Below are 19,067 nucleotides of genomic sequence, written 5' to 3'. Positions count from 1 at the left end.
TAGTGTCCAACGCCATCTCCCGACCACCAAGCATCAAAACCTAGGATTTTAACTCTTGCACAATGTCGATGACCATCGAAGATTGCTCTGCTGTTCGACAGCCCCGACCCATGCCCGACACACCCACCAATGTGCTCGAGCAGCTCAGCATGAAGGGCAAGGTCGTCGTTGTCACTGGCGCTAGCGACGGACTTGGTTATGCCGCCATCGAAGCTGTTGCAGAGGCCGGTGCCGACGTAGCCCTCTGGTACAACTCGAACGACATCGCCGTTCAGAAAGCTGAACACCTTGCAAAGACCCACAACATTCGCGCCAAGGCTTACCAATGCGAGGTCTCTCTAGTCGACCAGGTTCGTGCATCTATTGACAAGGTTGTTGCCGATTTCGGTCGCATCGATGTCTTTGTTGCCAATGCCGGTATGGCCATCTCCAAACCAATCCTCGAACAGACTGTCGAGGAGTACAGACGTCAGATGGAGGTCAATGTTGACGGCGTCTTCTACTGCGCCAAGTACGTCGGAGAAGTCTTCAAGCGTCAAGGCAAGGGCAACCTCATCATCACTTCCAGCATGTCCGCACACATCGTCAACGTACCCGTCGATCAGCCGGTCTACAACTCAACAAAGGCTGCAGTAACGCACATGGGCAAGTCTCTCGCCAGGGAATGGAGGGAGTTCGCACGTGTCAACATCGTCAGTCCAGGCTTCTTCGACACCAAGCTCGGTGCCAGCCCTCGCTGCATTAACGAAGCGTACCGCATGTCTGCCCTAGGCAGACAAGGTCATGTCAAGGAGATCAAGGGTCTTTTCCTCTATCTTTCCAGCGACGCTTCGTCCTACCAGACCGGCAGCGACACTCTCATTGACGGTGGCTACACTCTTCCTTGATAACTCGAGCCCTAGACACACAATTCATCAACAATTGTACCATCACATCAAGTCTTCAATCAAGATCGTTTTCTGCACAGCTGATATGGTTTGTGAAGACACTGACAAACACGCCACTCTGGTTGACACGTTGCATCTGAACAAGCATCTAGCATGCAGCGCTAGCCTCTGCGGCCAACCGAATTTTCCACGACAGCTTGTACGTCTGCAATGCATCAGCAAAGCTGCTCAGAGGCCGCAAAGGCACAACATCTGTTGTGAAAGTGCTTGCTTCGGCGGGCTGACTCGCTTGGACCAGGCACTGAAACTCGGTCAGGAAGGGATCATCTTCCATCTTGATAATCTGCTCTTCGGCTTGGCCTGGAGCTCGTATTGCAAGTGTCGTCACTGCATCGTATGCGTTCCGCACTCGAAGAATCCAGCCATCAGCGAGCACTTCAATCTCTGTGTCGTAGGTAGTGCCTGCAGTTCAACGAAGCGTCGGGGTGACCAAGCATCGTCAGCGTCAGTCACAGCTGTGCAGCCGATGAACAAGGAGAGAGGTACGTACCGTGTAGAGTGATGCCGTGAGTGAGCGAACCAATTGTACCCTGTTCAGAAAGCGCGAACGAAGCAGGATGGTCGGTGAGCAAGGTCGCTAAGAGTGTGTAGAGCCTGTTAGAAAGCACGCACCTTTTCATGTTTCCAGAAAGCGCTTGTGACCCTCGGCACCCTCTCCCCTTCCGGAATAGTTGTCTCATCAAAACCCAGCTTCGTCAAAGAGCCAACGGGTTCGTCGTGCCGGACAGTAGCTGCGTGAACAGTGTCCAGCAAAGTATCGTTGTTGTCTCCAGCTAAGAATCGGATGAGATCGACAAAGTGTGTGGCTTGTTCGACTACAGGTCCACAAGATCGTGACTTGTTCCACCAGTCGAGCTTTCTGGCGTATTCGTAGGCCATATAGTATCGCGCGCTGACGCATGTAGGTGTCAAGCCATTCTCTTTCAGAATGCGGCGGACCTTGAGGATGGCCTTGTTGTAACGTAGCATGTAGCCAACACTAACTGCACCGGGAGCAGCAGCGAAACGTGACGCAACCTCATCGCAGTCTTTGCTGACAAATGGATTGACAGCCGCAACAGGCTTCTCGACAAGGTAGGCTTTAGCGTGTGGAAAGTACTCGAGCATTTCCAGGTCTGCTCGTTTTCTGTGCTGAAAGGTACCCCTGAAGTGCGGCGGACAGCCAAGGATCATCATATCGACATCTTGACTGAGGGTTGCAGCCTCGGCGATCGTTGAGCACGCCTTTGTAGAGTCCCAAGCCGATCGTACTGTAGCATTGTCAGATGACCTCTTCTCCTCAATGCGTTCAGCGGCACGACTGAAGTTCGGATCGACAAGAGCTACGAAGCGCAACTCAGTCAAGCTTTGGCTGAAGATCCGCTCCAATCTGGCAGTGTGATTCCAGGGACCTTCGGGCGAGCCTGTCACACAGTGCAGATGGTCGTTGCAGAGCGCATCCATCAGCGTCCATGCTCCTCAGCTGCATCGTATCTCATCCGTCTTTTTTTTTTTTTTTTTTTTTTTTTTTTTTTTTTTTTTTTTTTCATTTTGACCTTGTGCGATGTATTTCGACCACGTCAAGGACAACTGCTACTTTACTCACCAAAGTTGATTTCGCCTGCTCCGATCACAACCACTCGAAAGATGCTCGTCATGCTGCCCGCTCTTGAAGATGCGCGCTTTACCTTGGCCAACGGCGGCAGAGCAGGAAGGATTAGATGAATGTGGTCACAGTCAAGATGCAAGTTTGCAAACGTCTGACACGCTGAAAAATACCTTTTCTTTAGCATGGTTTCCCACGTTAGAAGATTCAATGGACGAGGGTTACTGTTACATGCGCAGACTATACGCGCGTGTAAGGGTGTAACAAAATGGATTGCGGAAAGGAGGAGATCTAAGGAGAGGCTAGTTTTGTTAGAAACTTGAGTCGTTTCGGTCCCGATACTGGCGATTGGGGAGAGTCTAAGTACAATGTCACTGCTGCTAAAAGACAGAAACATATATACTCAATTGACTAAGGGAATGTGGCGAGAGCCTAGTGCTCTCTGTGAGATATATATACATGTGAGTGGCACATGCCGAAGGTGGGAGTACTCCAACTTAATGACCCAGCCTGACAATGAGTGGGACTTGGTTGTACCCAATCCTTAACAGGATTGGTTAACCCCAATTTCCGATCTTGTCATCCTTGCATCACTCCTTAGCATCGTCATTGGATCGTGTATTCCAGCAAGTTTAAGTATTAGCTTCCATACAAAGCAAAGATAACTATCGAACTTTCGTGTGCGAGGTATCGAACTTTCTTGTGCGGCGTGTATCGCGCGAGAGGATGATGATCGAACATTCTCGTGCGGCATGCATTCGCACGAGAGAGTATCCAGGCGGGACAGGTACAGAATTTCTCGGTCAATTCGGACCCCGAAGCCGCTCAGGCCAACACCAAGGAAACATCAACACGGAAAGGACAGTATAATGGGACCTCTCATTCACCAGCAATAGCTCAAATGTCGCGTTCGATGATGCTCAGATACGCGCTGCTGACGGAAGTTGTATTCACCTGACTGATTCGTGTTCAAGGTAGACTCGTGCTAGGTTGCGGACATGGTACTAGAAGATCGAGCTACAGTTGTGCTCTGGTGATGGCGGAACGGGAGAAAGAAAGACAGGCTCATTTGGACGGACCTTGCTTCGAGAGCGCATGGAAACGTACTTCGCTTGTATTGCGCTTAAGAGCAGTTACAAAAGTGACTATGTGATGTTGGTGTCTAGTGACCTTGCTGACCACCCGCAGCCTTGATGTCATCAATGAGCTGTGTGAGCGCCGCCTCGTGATCTACATCAGTCTGTTCATCAATGACAGTGACGCCTCGTTTCTTTTCCTGCTCGATGCCTTCCTGATCTAGGAATGAGAGCTCATCACGAATGAAGCCCCCCAACATTTCGATGTACATGGCAACATTCTGATCAGACATGCCGGCCTTCTTGAAGGTCGATGCCCATTCTTCTTCCGGAATCGGGACCGCGTTAACCTTTGTTCCGATGATCTCGCTTAGATACTCGGCAATCTGAGGTACCGTCTTGAATTCAGGGATGAGCTGCACAGCAGTAAGACTACCTTGACTAGCTGCTTCAGGTGAAGATAATTGCGAAGCGACGAGGTACTTGACAGCCTTGGCAGCGATAGCACTGGCGTCGATCAATGGATAAGCCTTATCAAAAGGAATCAACATCGAAGGAAGGATGTGTGGTGGGTTCAAGGCGAGTGGAAGGACCGGACTGAAGTTCGATAGGAAGTAGGAAGGGCGCAATGCAACCAGGTCGATACCATCACGAAGATTGGCCAAGAGAGCAGTCTCGCCAATGTGCACGCTGCGAATGTTGCCAGAGCCGGTCGGCTTCTCAGCAGCCATGGAGGTTAGATACACGATCCTCTTGAGAGTCTTGCTGGTGTTAGCAGCTTCGATGATTGTGTCCACGAATGTCTTGGAAAGGGCGAAGGGATCTCCAGCCAAGTGCAAGGGTGGGTGCAGGATGAAAGCTGCATCGCTACCCTCGAGAGCGTCCTTGATCGAAGAGACCCTGTCGATGCTCAAAGGGGTTTGGGCGACCTTCAGCCTGTCGCCGTTTGCTTTCAGCTTCTCGGGAGATCGAGCAGCAAGACGAAGACGAAGATGAGGATGTTGCTTCTGCAAGATCCCGATAACGTGGGAAGCAACGGAAGAGGTTGCGGGGAAGATGCTGATCTGGGATGGAGAAACTATGTCGATGCTCTTGCGTGTGATGTAGGAGATTGTACGAGATAGATGTGAGACCGTAAGAGATGTGTTTGAGGTTGACTTGTGAGTGCCGAGATGAGAGTCGCTTGTATGAGTGGTGTCGAGGGGAAGGACTGACTGCACAAAGGTGGGCATTTATAGAAAAGAAGAAGCAGTGCCAAGGCTTCCTCTGGTGGGGATGCTATGGGATGCTAGTGCGAAGCTCTAGGATCTGAGAAGAATGCATCATCATCGAGCACTATCACGCATCGATGAAGGAAAGCTGCCCACACCTGACCATGGCGAGCATTGTCAAATGTCTGCTCCACGGACCATGAACAATCTGCGAGAAAGACAGACCAAGACGCACTCTCATTTGCAACAGAGTGCAGAGGGGCCCTGCCATCCCAGGCCAAATGGGTCGTGCTCCGCCGCAATGGTACTGAGTGGCAGAAACTTTCCAAGATCTAGTCAACTTCGCAGGATCCGCCGGCCCGGAAGTTGACAAAAGCAAGGCAATGCCTGATACGAGGTCCAACTCCACGGAGTAGAGGTCTTGTTTGTTCCTTCTTCTTTCATGCGCACGACGAAGCCCAATTTGCATGGTGTCAAGTCCGTGAAATCTCGATTGCATATTTTGACGCAGCCGTTATCGCCGGCATACTCATTATGCCATGTCGGATCTGTTCCCCCGAATGAGGAAGGCCCCTTTGGTGCTATGCAACGGCGTCATGGTGCCGCAAACGAGGTTCTAGAAGCATCGCTGTGGCGCAATCATGCGAGAAAAGAGTTGTGCCATGTGGGAATCTCCGCCGTTCGTGCAAAGCAAACAGGACTTAGACAAGGGGTCCGTGCGATCCACCATCTTGTCGCCATTCTTGCACCATTGTTGTTGGCACCATTGCGGATTTTTGACGAACAATCACTGATCACAATGGCCATTGTTCACGTCGTCTCGTTCAAATACAAGGACTCAGTCTCCGCGGAGCAGAGGCTGGAGCTGTACAACCAATTCAACACTTTCAAGTCCGCTTGCCTGTACACCGACGGAAAGCCTTACATTCTCGACTTCAAGAGTTCCACTGAAAACACCTCTCCTGAAAAGGCAGGCAAAGACTTCCATCACATCTTTATCTCCACCTTCCCATCGCAAAATCACGTGAAGCACTACTTGGAGAAGGACCCGGTGCATCTCGCTTTCGTTGTGAGTGTTTGCGATTTTGGCAAAGACAGAAGGCAGCAGAATGAGGACGCACTGACCTTGACTTCTCTGCGCCCTTACACTTTCGACAACCACAGGTCAAAGTTAAGCCGGCGCTCGCGGACGCATTCATCTACGACTTTGAGATCTAAGCTCAGCTTTGTTTCGGTACTCCCTTGCAGCACGAGGAGGTTCAATTGACATGGTTTGTCACATGACGATAAGTTAGGATCTTCCTTTCGGAACGAAATAGAATACAATGCATAAAAGGGTGTGGCGAGAGAACAGGCTGATCAGCCATGCGCTAAGACCGTGTTCGGACAACGCTCGATTCGGATACAGTGCGAGATTGAGTCTTGACTTTAGCAGACTCTGGGTTCTTCGCCAGCCCTTCGCCAGTGTTGGTTGCGTTCGAGAGTGGACGTTTGGCCGAGCTGGCTAGCGTTGCTTCACTGCGTCGCAGTGAAGCAGCTGTAGGTCGAGTCACTGATGACGACGACCCAGAGACAATTCTCCTCGAGCTCAATGCTGGTGTTTTGGTAGGAGCAGCTGCTGGGCCCGGCACGGTTCGGGGCAGCTTTTGTCGCTGTTCCAGCTCTTGCTTCTCTCGTGTTGATAGTCGGCGTCGAGACTGGCCAGCATCTGATGTAGCTGATCTTAGGGTAGGCTTTGTTGCTGCATCCGCTTCAGCCAGCGAGCTCCCGGAGGATGGTGCTGATTGCTCTGCCCGAGACCGTTTCGAAGCTCGAGACGAGGATTCGTCCGTGGCCACCGGCTCTGAAACTGGAAGTAGGCCGTCCGAAATCCGTTGGCTTGCGCGCCTCTTGCTAGCACTCTTTGACACAACTGTTGGTTCGGCTTCCTCTTCATCAGTTTTGGCGTTTCGAAGATCATTCTTTGACTCCTCGACTAGCGCTGTTTCTAGGTTTGCCCCAGCTGCAGTGCTCCCACCTGACAGTCTCGACGACCGGCGTGGCGCCAAATCTGAAGCCTTAGCCGCTTTTACAGCTTTGGCAGGCTTGCTGACGCCAAAGATGGCATCAAGTTCCGGATTGTTGCCAAAACTTTCTCCAGGGCTCATCATGTCGGCATTGGCTGAGCCCTTGTTGCTTTGGCTCTTGGGTGCAGTTCGTAGAGATTTTGACGTGTCTGCTGCCCCGTCCACGTCATCGCTGGCAGTCTCGACTGTGTCGGCAGTGCTGGTGAGGGAAGGCATTTCTGAATCTTCGGCAACGACAGAGAGGCTGCCGAGGTCGGTGCGTCGCCTTTGATCACGCGCATGGATCTCGGCCACCTCAGCATCGTTGAGTCGCTTGAGAGAGGTGAATGCAGAAACATTTGGTGCAGCAGGTGTTGCCACAATTGAGGCGACACGATTTCGCTCATTGCGTAGCTCTCGGGCTTCGGCTTCCAACATTTCGCATCTTGAGGCAAGTCGTGCCCGCTCCCCTTCGGAGTTATGGAGCTCCTCTCTCAAAGCATCCACTTGCTGCATCTCCTCCGAGTCATTTGCTGACTTTTCTGCCTTGCCAGTTGCAGCAGATGAAGAAACCTGGTCGAGCAAACTACGTGCCCTCTGCTCTGCCTCGGCGAGCTTCTTGACCTCCTTCTCCTTCCTTGCCGCATGCTGTTCTGCTACTGCAACCTCCTTCACAAGCTGTGCGAGCTTCTTCTCCAAGTCTACTTTCTCCCTCTGCCAGTCCACTCGACCTGATGCACGACTACCGCCAGAGCCACTCAAGGCTACAATGGCTGCAGAGGCGAGCGAACCAATATGCGCGGGCCCATTTGTCTTGTTGAGCGAGAGTCGAACGTCGTTTTGTAAATCTTCGTGAACGTCTTGCTCGAGCTTGGCGGCCCATGCTTGCTCGCGTGCTTCCGCAGCCATGCGCTGACGGAGCGAGGACTCGTAGATAGAGCGCTCGGTGCGGCGGTCCAGAAGAGACTGAATGTGGGCGCTGATGGTAGTCGAGGTGAGTTCGAGTGCACGCAAGGCTGGATGTTGCGACTTGCTCGATGAGCCTGAAACCAAAGTGCCTGCCGGGGTGGAACGCAGAGTGTCGTTGGTGGGAAAGAGATCCCGCTGGAAGAGAGGTCGGTGACCGTCAAGCCATGCATCCGACGGCGAAGATCGGTTGGATGCGCCCATCCCGGTCACACTACTTGAGGAGGCAGATCGAGAGCCGTTCGAGTCGCCAAGCGGCTTGCTCGCAGCTTTGTCGTCCCTTTTTCTTGCGTCATCCTCCTCTGCTTCCACTATATCAACCAACTCCTGATCCGCGCGACGAGCAGCGTTTATGGCTTCTGTCGCAAAGCGTTTCAGAGCCTGATTGTACTCCACCAGGTGAGCTCGCTTCTGCTCCAGCTCCTGCACCTGTTGGGCATACACGCCCGCTGCACCAGCTTTCGAGGACGATCCGTTCGGAACATCGTCAAAAGCAGAAGCAACAATCTGGAAGTCCGGTACTGCAGATCGAATCGCCGAGTTGGTCACTTCTCCGATACGGGCCCGTACTCTGGCTACAGATCGATCGTTCGCGGTTTTGTACTGGAGCGCAGAAGCCTTGATCGCCTGAAGGTCCCTTCGCATGCGCCCCAGTGCCTCTTTCGTTGCCTTGTGAGCGTTTCTCTCCGTCTCCAGCTGCGTTGATAGATGTATGAGCTTGGATTTTGAAGCCTCCGCCTTGCGCTCAAAGTCAGCGGACCGCTCAATTTCCTCCTTCTGAAAACGCTTTGTTCGCTCCAGCGATGCCGTCAGCGTGCGATTCTTGGCTGTGAGAGCAGTGCGCACTTCGATGTCCTCTTCTCGTTGGGCAATTAACGCATGCAGTGCGTCGGCGAGGGCAGAGAGCGAGTCCTCGCGCATCCCCGCCACGTTCAGAGGCAGACGAAGGTATCCTCGCGATATAAGAGTGGCATTGAGCTGTTCGAAAGCGGGTCGGCTTGTACTGCTCGTGCCCATTGAGATATCGACGGATAGGTCCGGTAGATGGTCGTAGGTGCCAGATTGTGATTCTTGTATAGCACTTGTCGTTGATGGCCCCAAGGCAACCGACTGCCGGTCGGACTTGTCCATTGCGTCTCTTTCGCAACTTTACTGAGTATGATATGATGGTGGCGAAGAACCTTGAATACGACAAATGACATCCAGCTCATGCAGCTCCCACAGCGAAGGATGAGTTTCTTCAGAGAACAACACTCGCGACGCGTCTCACACTTCCTCTGCTGAAATGGAGCTGCTGAGCTTTTAGTGGAGAGCAGAAACACGTGACCTGCTGCTGCGCAACTGTGTGTATCGGGACCTAGCCCGATTCTTTTTCTGGCTGTACGACGCGACCCTTCAAACACTCCAACACTTTCGACCATCCTTCCTTCGTCGAGCATTGATTGCCATCGCCAACTCCCAGACCAGCGCTCCGGCAGAAAGAACAGCAGACAACGCAAACGTTGCTGTCTAGATCTGCACCAAATACCTAGCCCATCAGAATGGCTTCACGCCCAAGGCCTAGTCTGGCTGACTCATCCTATCCCGAGTCGACATACGCCGAAACGTACGATGAGGGTTCATACGCCAGCTCGTCCGAAGGTGGTGGTTCTGCGATGCTTTCTCGTCGAGCGCCCTCGATCCAGTCGTCACTGTCCAGGAGAAGGTTCGAAGAGTACTCTGTCACCGAACCAAGTCTCAGTAAGTATCGAAACCACTGCGTTGCCTGCAAGACTCTGGCAGCATTTTTGCTGATTTTCTTTGTATGCCCTATGTGTCACAACCCTTTTTTCTTACTTTCAGGCCACATCGGACAGAGAAAGCGCTTCAAGCCAGGAACAGTGGCTCTGCGAGAGATTCGCAAGTACCAGAAATCGACCGACCTCTTGCTGCGCAAGCTTCCCTTCGCTCGCCTGGTAAGGGAGATCGCCAACGACTTTGTCACTTCTTACGAGCACGGAGAATATGGATCCGGTCTGCGATGGCAGAGTTCGGCCATCCTGGCATTGCAAGAAGCGACCGAAGCCTTCCTTGTCCACCTGTTCGAAGACGCGTAAGTGATATAGAACTCAAAACATCACGGTTACCCCGACATGCTACGGAGACTGACTCGCTTCTCACTTTGGTCTTGGTCGTGACAGGAATTTATGCGCCATTCACGGCAAGCGAGTGACACTGATGAAGAAGGACTTCCAGCTCGCGAGACGTCTTCGTGGTCGATGGGATGGTCTCGGAGGATACTGAACTCGTTGATTGTACATCTCTGGTCAAATGCTCGCATGCAGTCTTGAGCTGCACCAATATACCACGCAGAGTCGATGTTCTTCCGACCTCTTGTCTCTCTCCATTCTGTACGATAGTTCTCTTTTGCATTGACACGGTCCGCTCTAGCTCAAACTTTGAAAAATCATCCTATCGCAGACAGCAGAACATGATGGTAGCGGAATATTCTGTATTGAGTTGAACCTAATGAGCATGTCTTGGTAGGGCCATAGGCAAGGAAGGGAGTCAACTACCAGCCAAAGATGCCGTCGGTGATCCGGCCGAGCATGCTGGTGCTGCCAGCGGGGGCCGGTTTCTTGTCTCCTGTATTGCCATCTGCTTGTGGAGTGGCAGGCTTGGCCGCAGACGTCGCACCCGAACCGAAGAGAGAAGAGGCTGCTTTGAACGGCGAAGCCGCGAGGCCGCCCAAGTGGTTGTTTGATGCGGATGGTTTGAAGGCAACGGAAGGATCGTTGATCACCGAGAGTGGTCGACCAAACGCAGGGTAAGAGGCATTACTACCGCTGGATGCTTGACCAGCATTCGAGCCGGCGGAAGTGTTATTTCGGCCAGCATGAGCATTGACACCCTGACCGAAAGCGGTTGAGTGGCGGTTATTCTGCCGGTTTGCGCCGTTGCCGCCGTTGATGCTGGAGGAAGAGACAGCATGAGTGCGAGTTTGGGAAAGCGCGGAGGCTCCAGCTGCTGCGTCGATGGATGGAACGGCGATCGCTTTGGACGAAGCCTTGAAGGTCTCTGCTGTGCGGCTGGATGGATAGACATCCATGCGGAAGACGGCGTCGATACCGTTGGTTAGAGCGACCTGGTGGAAGTTGTCATCCTCCCATCGAACACCGACCATGCAGGCACCCGCTACGACTTCGCCGTTGCGGCGAAGCGCATGCAACGCTTGGAAGGACTCGGCGTATCGGATGCGTGTGCAGCATGAAAGCGGGGGCGAGTTGGGCTGCGATGTTGCCTGCTCCTGTGCTGAGCCACTTCCAGTAAGGTCGATGGCCTCGATGAACTCGACTCCGCCGATACTGGCGAAGAGTTCGAGTACTGCCTTTTCCATCCAGCTCGGGTAGCCGTAAACCAGCACAGTACGTTGAGCAGATGCCAGGGCCGAATTCTTATCGGTTGAACCGTCACTGCGGGCAGATGAAGCAGCTGCATCTGTTGCACTGCCAGAAACTGCACCGAGCGAGGGGGACCTCCTTGGAACTGCACCGGTAGAAGGCGTGGAGAGCGCTGACCTGCCTGGGAGCAGCCGTTGTTGTGCCGACGCAGACTCAGCACCAGCAGGAGAAAGGAAGCTGTTTGGGGCGCCGAGGAAAGAGGAGTGCGCAGCAGCGGAAGCTTGGTCTTCGAGTCGCTCCTGCGGCGGAGCGTCATCATCATTATCTTCCTCGTCCATAGCGCCATGAGCGACGTTGAAAGAGGTGGAAGCTGCAGGAGGTGTCGAGTTGGAACGAACAGAGCGGGCCGGAGAGTCGATGGAAGTCTTGCGCGCAGGCGTAGCGGATGCACCGGCAGCAGAGGAGCTTGGAGCCGGTGTCGCTGACTGACGTGCACCGCGTAAACCATGAGCGCCAAAGATGCTCTGCTTGCCTCCTCTCCAAGGTGTGCCTGGACCGGCTGAGCCAGCTCGACTGAAAGATGCATCATCGCGTCTTTCGTTGAAGAAGCTCGAGCTGAAACGTCCAACTGGAGAAGGTTGACCTTTGGAGGATGGTGTGCTCTCCTCTTTGCCTAACTTGGAAGCGGGAGTGCCGAAAGCGATGCTCGAGTCGGCCTCCTGTGCGGCTTCTGGTGAAGTGGGTTCCTTCTGACGAGCGGGGAGCTTGTATGGCTGTTAGCAGAGTGCGGCAATGAGATGATGAGTCAGTGATCGGTGCAAGGCAGTAAACAGGACAAGTGACCGGGCACTGTGCTTACTTTCACAACCTTGGTGCGGCTGAGATAGCCTGGGATGTAGCTCATGTTCTGGCTCTGTTGTTCCAAGTGATATCGCTGTTGCTCAATCGCCTGCTGTTGTTGCTGCTGTTGTTGTTGCTGCTGCTGAAAGTGCTGATGCTGTGACGACTGTGGTGTGCCGTGTTGCGGCAAACCGTGCTGCTGCTGCGTATTCTGTTGATTGAACGGACTGCCAAATGACTGGTTCTGTGCAGATGTCGGGAACGGCGCGGGAGAGGCCGTATTGAAGCCGAAAGAGCCCTGAGCAAATGTGTTGGGTTGTGTCGGTTGTTGCTGCTGCTGCTGCTGCTGAGGTTGCTGCTGTTGGGCGAAAGCTGAAGACGCGGATGCACCGAAAAGGCTGTTGTTCTGGGGTGTACCAAACAGATTGCTTGACTGACCAGTCTGGCCTGCATTGGGTGTCGAAGTAGCATTGTTGCCGAACAGAGATCCCGACGGCTGCTGCTGTGTACCGGGAGTGCCGAAGAGCGGCTTCTGTCCGAACAAGCTCGTCGACTGCGGTTGCGATTGCTGTTGCTGCTGTGTATTGTTGGTGGTGTTGCCGAATGATAAGCCACCAGGGGTCGAGGACGAGTTGCCTCCGAAACCGCCTGTATTATTGCCGAATGGAGTGGATGATTGCTGCTGCTGCTGGCCAGCTTGTTGTGGTGTCCCCGCAGGGTTCGAAAACGAAAACATGATCGATTCGCCAATCCGGTACCAGCGCAGCTGACTCAAAGAAGAAGAATAGGTAGGATAGGTAGAGGCCCGAGTCTACAGTCAGTCGAGAAGGAGCAGTGGATGGTCACCGTGCGATATCAAGTTGCAGTCCGTAGTCGCAACACCGTGTGAGTATGATCAAGCCGATGGATGTTGTTCTTCTTCTCTGTGTGCTCATAACGCGCTCGGATGCTCATTTTTCTTTGTTGACCAACTGCAGTAGCCAAAGCGCAGTGCCGCGTATCGGCCGTGAATATTTTCAACTTCGGAATTCGGAAGAAAGCCTTCACCAGAAATTCAGGGTGCAACTAACTTGACGCACAAAGGCGAGAGAGTGTGCATGATTCCGCTTGCAGCTCAGTTTGGAAAAACCTTGCCACTTGCGCACGCAATACCCTCGACACTCTTCCGCTAGACCTGCCCCTTACTATTTGCCACATCGACATCTTCAAGTATCGCTAACAAGATGACAGTAGCCACTCAACCTAATCGCTCCATCGTCGTCATCGGCGGCGGCATCATCGGATCTAGCATAGCCTACTACCTTTCCCGGTCCGCAACTCGAGCAGCTGCGAAGATCACCCTTGTCGAAGCTTCCGCCGCACCAGCTCCTGCAGCCTCAGGAAAAGCAGGCGGTTTCCTCGCACTCGACTGGCACGGTGCTGCTACAGCAAGTTTAGCTGAACTTAGCTTCAAGCTGCATCGCCAACTCGCAGATCAGGATGGCGGACATGAAAAGTGGGGCTTCCGACAAGTAGAGACATGGCAAGTCAACGTCGACTCTAACCTCAAGGATGAGCCTAGCATCAAGTCTAAACCCGCGATCAGCTGGCTCGACAACGACATCGTTCGCTCCACCTCCAACATGGGCGGCGGAGGTACCACGGCCCAAGTTCATCCCGGTCAATTGACACAACACCTTGTCGACGAATCTCGCAAAGCCGGTGTCGAGGTTCTGTTTAACTCCCGCGCCTCAAGCTTGCGGTTCCTGAATGATCGCAATGCCAATGGCATCGAAGTCAAAGATACAAAGTCGGGCGAGACAAAGATGCTCGATGTCGATGATCTTGTCATTGCCGCAGGGTGAGTCTTTCCTCGAAAGATTCTTTCTTAGAACCCTGAAGCTCGAATACTGACAATCCTTTTCTCATCTCGTGAGTAGACCGTGGACAGGATCGCTCATCACTCAGTTGTTCCCGCGCAGCCTGCTACCCGCACACCTTAAGTCGGCATCATCCATCGATGGTTCTCGAGCTCATAGCATAGTCATCGAATCTCCCCGCGGCAAGCCCTTGTCAGCTGACTGCCTATTTACCGACATGGCGTATGGCCCAGGTGGTTGCAAAGCAGGCGCTCCCGAGCTTTACTGCCGCCCCGACGGCACAGCATATGTTTGCGGCGGCTCCGACGATGTTCCTCTCCCTGACACAGCAGACGAAGTGAGCTTTGACGAGAAAAAGGTTGCAGCATTGATTGAGCAGAGCAAAGTTCTGTCACCCTCTTCGCTCGACGTAGAATCGGGAGCTACTCTGCGTGCCAAGCAAGCATGCTATCTCCCGATCAGCAACAGGACAGGCAATCCGATCATCGGAGGCAAGGAGGGAGTCTACGTTGCCGCAGGACATTCTTGCTGGGGCATTACCAACTCGCTGGGGACCGGCAAAGTCCTGTCCGAGCTCATCCTTGACGCCAAGGTGCAGAGCGCCAACATTCGCGGATTGATGCCTTGAAAAAGCTTAGCATGTGCTAAGCCTGTCACCATACTTACAACATCGACAACAAACACACTAGGCTCTTCACTGCCCACAACGCGTTGACACTTTGACTTGTGCCATGTTTGTACCACCGCTCCAAGGATCCGGAAGCAAGTATGACTAGTAGCACTCCGCGAGCCGTCCCTAGGGACGGCCTTTAAGAGCGCCAACCGCGAGACAGGCAGCGATAGCCAGTCCAAGTGAGGGCAATCATAAGGATCATCTGATGACCATGTTCCCGCGGATGAGAACATGACATGCCGGCCGCCGCAGGCACGCGGTACATGGGCAAGAACGGAGCAGATCGTCTAGGTGCTGAAGCCGAAGTCATTGGCGTCATGGTAGAGAATCGTCGAGCTGATGAACACCAACCTACTGCACGTCTTGTTCAGATCAGGGCCTGAAGTGAAGCACAATGCCAATGCAACCCTTCCTGTGACATGGATTGTTAGCTTAAGCGATGGTACGAGTGCAGCCAAGGTTGTGCGGTCCTAGTAAGGAGAGGGGCATGGCCACACTACGATACGACGAAGAGCAACGATATTAATGCTCGCGCGACACGACGTACGAGAAAAGGGCGACAGCCAACAAGGCTCTGTAGAGGAAGGCTGTGTGGAATCAATGCAATCGAGGGAACGTGGACAGCTCGCTTAAATGAGCTTTTTGGTGCAAGCAAAGTCAAGCGGAGTCAATGGGAAGAACGGAGAGGCAGGAGAGAAGAGGCAGTCAAGCGGTGTTATAGTTCGAATTGCGGTTAGTGGATTGGTATGTCAAGCTCCATCCCGCGGAGAATTGTGCTCGATGCGCGAGATAGACTCGGTATTATTCTCCCGGGCAGAGTTGAATTGTGTAGTGGGACCGCAGACTGCAGTTACAATTCGAACTCGCAAGCGAGCATTCTGGGTGTTGAAAAGAGCTAAAACTTCTCTTTTGACTGCAAGCGAGGCTCGTCAAGGGAAGCCAGCGATTTCGTTTCCGCATAGGTCCAGTCCTCGCTGATACAGACAATCAAGTCTCTACCTCATCTCTTGGGTCGATCGGCAGGATCAACTACGAGTAAGGCGCAAAGCACAACTAGACTCATGAAGCAGCAGCGTCAATGAAGGCGATTGAGCCGCTTCGGCGGGTACGCCTCTAACAAGTGCCGCTGTAACTGGGGTTATCTGCCACTGCCCTCCGTTGATCGATGTCAGAGCATGATGAATGGACGCCAGGATGCCGTCAGCTTTCAGACTGAAAGCATTGCTGTTAACAGTCAAACAAAGGGTGCCTCGTGGGTCAAGATTAAAGCTCGTCGCCTCTAGTTTGAGCATGCTGTCTGTCCAACTCAAATTGGTGCATTCGACGCCGTGGTCGTCAAGCGCATGTGCTGATTCTATGTCAACTCGAATGCATCGAACAAGCTGACAAGCTATGTGTGGAACTGGCCATGACCGACTACAGGAACGAAGCATTGAAGCACCGTTACTCTGATTCTGCGTTTCTATTGCTCAGGGTTGGCGATCCCCGGACGACAATAAGGTGAGACGACACATCCGAGGTTGGCGACGATTCTCTCAGTTACAGCACAGTTGCCCGATCCACCGACCAGAGTGGAGTATAATGTGTTCGAAATGGTTGACTTGGTCTGCCTGTGGAGTGATGAGCAGGCTAGCTGGAAAGGACCCAGGTATGACCGTGTTCGAAAAGTGGAATTTTTTCATTTCTTTTTGGCCGGTCCAAGCTTGAGCCTTCGGCAGTTAGTGTTCCCTACGGAAAGAAAGTGATTCAGTTGCAGTAAAGAAAAAGAAAAAGAAAAAGAAAAAGAAAAAGAAAATTATACACATCCAAAGGAAGCAATTTTGCAATGTCTGAGCCACCTTCTTCCTTGGATGCGCTCTGTTGGCCCCCACCTTGGCTCCCTTTTTCTGTTTGTGCCACGGCTGCTGCTGCTCGTTGAAGCAGCTCCAAGTATATAGTCGCAAAGCAACCCTTGCCTTGCTCCTTTTGTATCACCTTGATCTCCCTATCTTCTCTCCCACCAGGCAACATCTCCCCTCTCGGCCCTTTCCCGACACACGACCTTCTATCGGCTTATCCGAAAGAACTTTCTCGTATAGCCCTCTCTAGCCGAGTCACACCATGGCCGAACCTCAGACTGAAATGGCCTCGATCTCGTCAGCCAGTCAGGCTGGCGCTTCCTCTGCCTCCGACTCGCAGTCGCACTCGACTCCTAACAAACATCATGCTCGTCCCAACGCTGCTCAAGCCAGCGTCCTCGACGAGACCCTCTTCCCCGCCGACTCGTACACCAACGATACAAAAACTTACTGGGCCGATCTTCCATTTCGGGAAAAGACAAAGTGGATCAACAATCAGTCCAACGCAGAAGCTCGTCGTGAGCTAGCCGACATCGGTCGCATGTTCAAGCGTGACCCTCTCTCTCCTCTCCGTGCCTACTACAACAACTATGTCATCACTGGTCTCGGTCTCTTTGTCGAAGGATACACCCTCTTTTCGATAGGAAATCTTTCGCCCCTCTTCAAGGCTGTCTGGCCCAGATGCTGGAAGAACCACGAGGTTTGCGACGAGAACTGGCTCCATGCCATTGACTACCTCGAGATTGTTGGTATCATAGTCGGTCAGATCCTTGTCGGTATTGAGGGTGATTGGATCGGTCGTCGTTTCGGTATGGTGCAGGACGCACTCATCATGGCTCTTGGTTCCGTCATGCTCACCGCTATGTGGGCTACCTCACTCAACGGTTGGGTCATCTGCTATGCATGGTCCGTCTTCGTATACGGAATTGGCGTCGGCGGCGAATATCCAATGACCTCAACCCGTGCTATGGAGGGCTCTGGTACTGGTCGTGCTGCCACTACAGGTGATCGAATGCACCGTGGTCGAAAGGTGGCTCTTTCCTTCTTGATGCAAGGTTGGGGTCAGCTTGCCAATCAGGCCATCCTCATCATCGGTCTTCTCATCTTTCACGGCTCTCTCAATGGTCCTTACACTGAGACTTCGACACAGTGGACCTTCCGTGTCCAATTCGGTATCATCTCGGTCTTCACTCTCTATCTCGCTTACATTCGATACTACCGCATGAAGTACCAGGATGCGGCGCTTCAAGATGCTAAGAAGCGTCTCAACACTTCCGGATACGATGTCAGGTCGCTCAAGCTTTCCCTCAGTCACTACTGGCACCGCCTTGTGGGAACTGCTGGTGGCTGGTTCGCCAACGATTTCTTCTTCTACGGTAACAAGATCTTCTCTGGTATCTTTATCAATATCATCACTGGCAACCAGGGTGGTCTTGAGACTACATGGCTGTACAACTTGTACAACATCATCATCTCGCTTGCAGGTTACTACATGGCTGCTTTGCTCATGGACCATAAGCAGTACGGTCGGAAGTGGATGCAGGCAAACGGTTTCGCTGCTGATTTCATCCTTTTCATCATCGGTGCCGCCCTCTTCAATACTCTCACCGTGCCTGGATCTGGTATTAAGGCGTTCCAGGCCATCTACTTCCTCTCGTCCTTCTTTAACCAGTTCGGTCCCAACTCGACCACCTTCTTGCTCGCTGCCGAGGTCTTTCCCGCTTCCATTCGTGCCACTTCGCACGGTGTCGCCGCTGCCGTCGGTAAACTCGGTGCTTTGGCGCCTGCGACCTTGTACAACTACATCGACAACCACACCAAGTTCTGGGTCGTCTCCTGGTTCGGTTTACTCGGTTGGTTCCTCACCATGGTCTTTATTCCTGACACCACTGGTCTCGATTTGCGAGAGCAGGAGCGATACTGGGAGTGCGTCGTCCAGGGTCGCGAACAAGACTACCACGGTGTTGCTGTTCACCCTCGTCACCTTTCGCTCTGGGAGCGTGTCGTGCTCAAGCGTCACCGATTCTACGACCCCGAGCTTGACCGACAGCAGAAGATGCAGGAGCTTGAGGCTCTCTTCCACTCCAGTCAGAATGAAAAGGGTGCTGACAGCGAGTCGACTGGTCGGGAGATGATGGAGGAGGATCTCCAACTCTACTTTCACTCGCTCGCAGATGCTCAGGGTGGCAACAAGAAGTTGCAGCCAACAAATAAGGATGATGGTATCAAGCATCCTTCCAAACTCGCAGAGATTGAGAAGAGGTTGTAGACCATCCTAGCAGGAGACCGTCTTACCACGCATACTCATACATCACTAGGAATCATTTTATAAAGTTCAAATCATTCGTGCTAATGCCACTTTCATCGTTTCCGTCCCACCGTTCCCTGCAAGTGTGCTAGTCGCCAAGACTGCACCCTTCTCAGCTTCATGACTTGCCCTTCCACAGCGCCTCAGCCTTGACGCTCTTGAGACTGTAGTTGAGCAGCCGAGGTACTCGCGAGCAATGCTCTTCTGAGAGGATCCGAAGGGCAGTTCATATACGCTATGTCAGCACAATTGAGTTACTACAGAACTACGAGTTGGCCAAGTGGTATCAAGGTCTTGTTTGAGCTTGGGCTTTTGTGTGTACGCAGGCATGTTGAGATT

The 19,067-nt window shown here is 52.9% G+C and overlaps 9 protein-coding genes across 9 annotated transcripts; 5 read left to right on the top strand and 4 right to left on the bottom strand.

Annotated features, from left to right (window-relative positions):
- Positions 1–62: 62 nt before the first annotated feature.
- UHO2_05883 (putative nadp-dependent mannitol dehydrogenase) lies at positions 63–887 on the top strand (the record flags this gene model as incomplete). The annotated part of the gene is made up of 1 exon (XM_041558782.1): positions 63–887. The coding sequence occupies one exon, from the start codon at positions 63–65 to the stop codon at positions 885–887; it is 825 nt and encodes a 274-aa protein (XP_041414716.1).
- Positions 888–1,035: 148 nt separating this feature from the next.
- On the bottom strand, positions 1,036–2,584 carry UHO2_05882 (uncharacterized protein; the record flags this gene model as incomplete). The annotated part of the gene is made up of 4 exons (XM_041558781.1): positions 1,036–1,349; positions 1,438–1,477; positions 1,560–2,350; positions 2,533–2,584. The coding sequence occupies 4 exons, from the start codon at positions 2,582–2,584 to the stop codon at positions 1,036–1,038; spliced, it is 1,197 nt and encodes a 398-aa protein (XP_041414715.1).
- Positions 2,585–3,694: 1,110 nt separating this feature from the next.
- UHO2_05881 (uncharacterized protein) lies at positions 3,695–4,840 on the bottom strand (the record flags this gene model as incomplete). The annotated part of the gene is made up of 1 exon (XM_041558780.1): positions 3,695–4,840. The coding sequence occupies one exon, from the start codon at positions 4,838–4,840 to the stop codon at positions 3,695–3,697; it is 1,146 nt and encodes a 381-aa protein (XP_041414714.1).
- A 778-nt stretch (positions 4,841–5,618) lies between these two features.
- Positions 5,619–6,037, top strand: UHO2_05880 (uncharacterized protein; the record flags this gene model as incomplete). Its single annotated transcript, XM_041558779.1, has 2 exons — positions 5,619–5,888; positions 5,984–6,037. 2 exons carry the CDS (start codon positions 5,619–5,621, stop codon positions 6,035–6,037), a joined length of 324 nt encoding a protein of 107 aa, XP_041414713.1.
- A 152-nt stretch (positions 6,038–6,189) lies between these two features.
- UHO2_05879 (uncharacterized protein) lies at positions 6,190–8,961 on the bottom strand (the record flags this gene model as incomplete). Its single annotated transcript, XM_041558778.1, has 1 exon — positions 6,190–8,961. The coding sequence occupies one exon, from the start codon at positions 8,959–8,961 to the stop codon at positions 6,190–6,192; it is 2,772 nt and encodes a 923-aa protein (XP_041414712.1).
- A 410-nt stretch (positions 8,962–9,371) lies between these two features.
- On the top strand, positions 9,372–10,113 carry UHO2_05878 (putative histone 3; the record flags this gene model as incomplete). The annotated part of the gene is made up of 3 exons (XM_041558777.1): positions 9,372–9,570; positions 9,673–9,922; positions 10,011–10,113. The coding sequence occupies 3 exons, from the start codon at positions 9,372–9,374 to the stop codon at positions 10,111–10,113; spliced, it is 552 nt and encodes a 183-aa protein (XP_041414711.1).
- A 268-nt stretch (positions 10,114–10,381) lies between these two features.
- Positions 10,382–12,786, bottom strand: UHO2_05877 (uncharacterized protein; the record flags this gene model as incomplete). The annotated part of the gene is made up of 2 exons (XM_041558776.1): positions 10,382–11,983; positions 12,070–12,786. The coding sequence occupies 2 exons, from the start codon at positions 12,784–12,786 to the stop codon at positions 10,382–10,384; spliced, it is 2,319 nt and encodes a 772-aa protein (XP_041414710.1).
- A 487-nt stretch (positions 12,787–13,273) lies between these two features.
- UHO2_05876 (uncharacterized protein) lies at positions 13,274–14,537 on the top strand (the record flags this gene model as incomplete). The annotated part of the gene is made up of 2 exons (XM_041558775.1): positions 13,274–13,890; positions 13,970–14,537. The coding sequence occupies 2 exons, from the start codon at positions 13,274–13,276 to the stop codon at positions 14,535–14,537; spliced, it is 1,185 nt and encodes a 394-aa protein (XP_041414709.1).
- A 2,145-nt stretch (positions 14,538–16,682) lies between these two features.
- UHO2_05875 (uncharacterized protein) lies at positions 16,683–18,689 on the top strand (the record flags this gene model as incomplete). Its single annotated transcript, XM_041558774.1, has 1 exon — positions 16,683–18,689. The coding sequence occupies one exon, from the start codon at positions 16,683–16,685 to the stop codon at positions 18,687–18,689; it is 2,007 nt and encodes a 668-aa protein (XP_041414708.1).
- Between the last annotated feature and the right edge of the window lie 378 nt (positions 18,690–19,067).

Source organism: Ustilago hordei, assembly GCF_900519145.1.
Source record: "Ustilago hordei strain Uho2 genome assembly, contig: UHO2_contig_15, whole genome shotgun sequence".
Lineage (NCBI taxonomy): Eukaryota > Fungi > Basidiomycota > Ustilaginomycetes > Ustilaginales > Ustilaginaceae > Ustilago > Ustilago hordei.
Note: the sequence above shows the minus strand (reverse complement) of the source record. Positions and strands in the feature narration are given on the sequence as shown.